General features: G+C 40.0%; 1 protein-coding gene across 1 annotated transcript; it reads left to right on the top strand.

Moving 5' to 3' along the window:
• Positions 1–204: 204 nt before the first annotated feature.
• On the top strand, positions 205–2,192 carry LOC115792128 (GTPase IMAP family member 9-like). Its single transcript, XM_030746544.1, has 2 exons — positions 205–263; positions 1,160–2,192. Exons 1-2 carry the CDS (start codon positions 218–220, stop codon positions 2,113–2,115), a joined length of 1,002 nt encoding a protein of 333 aa, XP_030602404.1. The 5' UTR covers positions 205–217; the 3' UTR covers positions 2,116–2,192.
• Positions 2,193–2,515: the final 323 nt, after the last annotated feature.

Below are 2,515 nucleotides of genomic sequence, written 5' to 3'. Positions count from 1 at the left end.
CGTCTTTTTCAACAATTTGAATGAATATAGAAGCAGTCATGTGATTTCAGAAAATGGTCTCTCGTTTAGCTTTTGTCACATGATTTTCTTGAAAACGATACAGGCCTCAACACAGGGTTCATTTGGGCACGCCCCCTTTTGCTCAGCAGAGCTCGGGGCCTTTTGGATCATCTTTAAGTATTCAGGAGTAGGACAGCAGTGACACAAAATCACAGACATGGCAGCAAGTAACACACCTGATATACAGACAGAGCCTCTGATTGGTAAGTAAAACTAAGCAGACAATCAAGTAACTTTATTTCCAGTTATTAATTAAGTTAGTTTTTATCTTTGGATATCTTTCTTTATATTTTCCTATCTTATTCTGCATTTGTCTTTCAGTTGTTTTTGTTTTAAACCATTTTCTAAACTCTGATCTTTCCAGTACAAGTTCTACATTTTTCAGCATAAACATCAAATCAAAAGTGGGTAGAAATAGTTGTAGTTTGGTCAGGGAGGAAATATATCCATTTCTTGGGGGAAAATAGCCAGCATAGAAACACATTTCCAATTCTGACAGTAAAACTAAAGATCGATGTGATGAATATGCCTCAACTCTTAACAATGTCCTGTGGAGGTGTTTATGACCTCTAGGGGAGCCATGTAGCAATAATCAGTATGAGTGGATCCTGATCAATCTTTGTCTGCTAAAAATGAACCACAGAGACAGCACACAGCTGTTACAGTCTGGATTTGATTCATTGCTGCAGTAAAAAACATCAACACATTTCTGTGAATAATTCTCTGTGTAGGATGTGTAGCTTGCAACAGTAAACTGTCTCTCATAATCAGCAAAGTTGTGCTCAACGCACCAAATCTAGCTTCCTGACAACAGGTCAAATATCTGTTGTCAGTTCTAAAGGCTTTCTGCAGCTCTTTGTGTTCTAATGAAATGCATCATCCCAATTTAAGGATGTTTCTCATTGATTCATCCCAGCAGCCTGTTACTGTGACTGCTTACCTGTCCACATATCACAGTTTGGGCTGCAGAGAACTAAAGAAACATCACAGTGGTTTGTTGCCTGTGTTACATTGTGTGAAAACTTTTATTTTAGATACAGAAAATAGCAGCATGTGAACAATACACCGACAGAAGTAAAATATCTGTGAAATTCTTTAGCTATAGAAGAAGAACCAGATGGACCAGAGGCAACAGAGGGACCAGAACTAGAAGAGCTCAGGATGGTGCTTGTTGGAAAATCTGGATCTGGGAAAAGTGCAGCAGGAAACACCATCTTAGGAAGAAAAGTTTTTCTGTCTCAACCATCTTCTTCCTCAGTGACATTAGAGTGTCAGAAGGAAACAGGAGAATTTGAAGGTCAAATGCTGACTGTAGTTGATACTCCAGGTCTGCTTGAGACTGGAGATAAAAAGGGGGTGAAGAGAGAAATCGCTGCATGCATCTCTTTAGCTGCTCCTGGTCCTCATGTGTTCCTGGTTGTGATCCAGGTCAGCAGATTCATGAAAGAAGATCAAAAAGCACTGAAAACTATTCAGAAATTGTTTGGAGAAGAATCAACATGTTACACTTTGGCCTTGTTCACCCACGGAGATGATCTGGAAGCAGATGGAGTCACCATAGAAACATTTATTGGTAAAAATCCAGCTCTTAGTGACTTCATCCATCACTGTAAAGGAGGATATCATGCTCTTAATAGCAGAAATGACGATCCCTCTCAGGTCAGAGAGCTGCTGGAGAAAATCAACAAAATGCTTCAACTAAATGGAGGAAAGTGCTACACCAATGAAAAGTTCATACAGGCAGAGAGAGCCATCAGAGAGGAGATGGAACGACTGCAGAGAGAAAATCCAGGGATGACACGCATACAGGCAAGAAGACAAGCTGAGAGAAAAAACAAGTTTATTGAGGGGGGTATTGTTGGAGGTGCTGCGTTTGCTGGACTTGCTGCTGGAGCTGCTGCTGGAATTGGTATTGAAGCTGCAGTTGCAGGTGCTATTGGAGCTGTGGGGGGTCCAGTGGGAGCTGCAGTGGGAGCTGCAGTGGGAGCTGCAGCGGGAGGTGTTGCTGTGTTAGTAAGACAAAGGAGTCAAAACAGAGACAGTCAGGGTTCATAATCTTTTATCTGCAGTTCAGTCACATTAGCATGAAACTACAGGAAAGTGATTAGTAACAGGTTGTTGCTATTGTGGGTTTGATTTGGGGATATTACTCTAGCTTTACTTACCGGCTGATTTCTGACATTGATTAATGGGATATTCTTCCTTGACTGTAAAAAAAATCCCATCAGGTTATGTAAATGTATTTTGAAGCTGTAGAAGTCTGTATGCTCATTGAGTTTCATTTCTGGTATGATGCATGACTCATGAAAAACTTCAGTCTCTCTTCAAGAAAATAAATTAGTGCATATGAAATTCAGCTGAATAAACAATCATGATCAAGTAAATGAAAAAGGGGGAAATTTCTGTCCAGTAACATGAAACAAAAAATTTAATATGTATTGACATGAACTCCAAG

This window comes from Archocentrus centrarchus, chromosome 14, assembly GCF_007364275.1.
Source record: "Archocentrus centrarchus isolate MPI-CPG fArcCen1 chromosome 14, fArcCen1, whole genome shotgun sequence".
In the NCBI taxonomy this organism is placed as follows: domain Eukaryota; kingdom Metazoa; phylum Chordata; class Actinopteri; order Cichliformes; family Cichlidae; genus Archocentrus; species Archocentrus centrarchus.
Note: the sequence above shows the minus strand (reverse complement) of the source record. Positions and strands in the feature narration are given on the sequence as shown.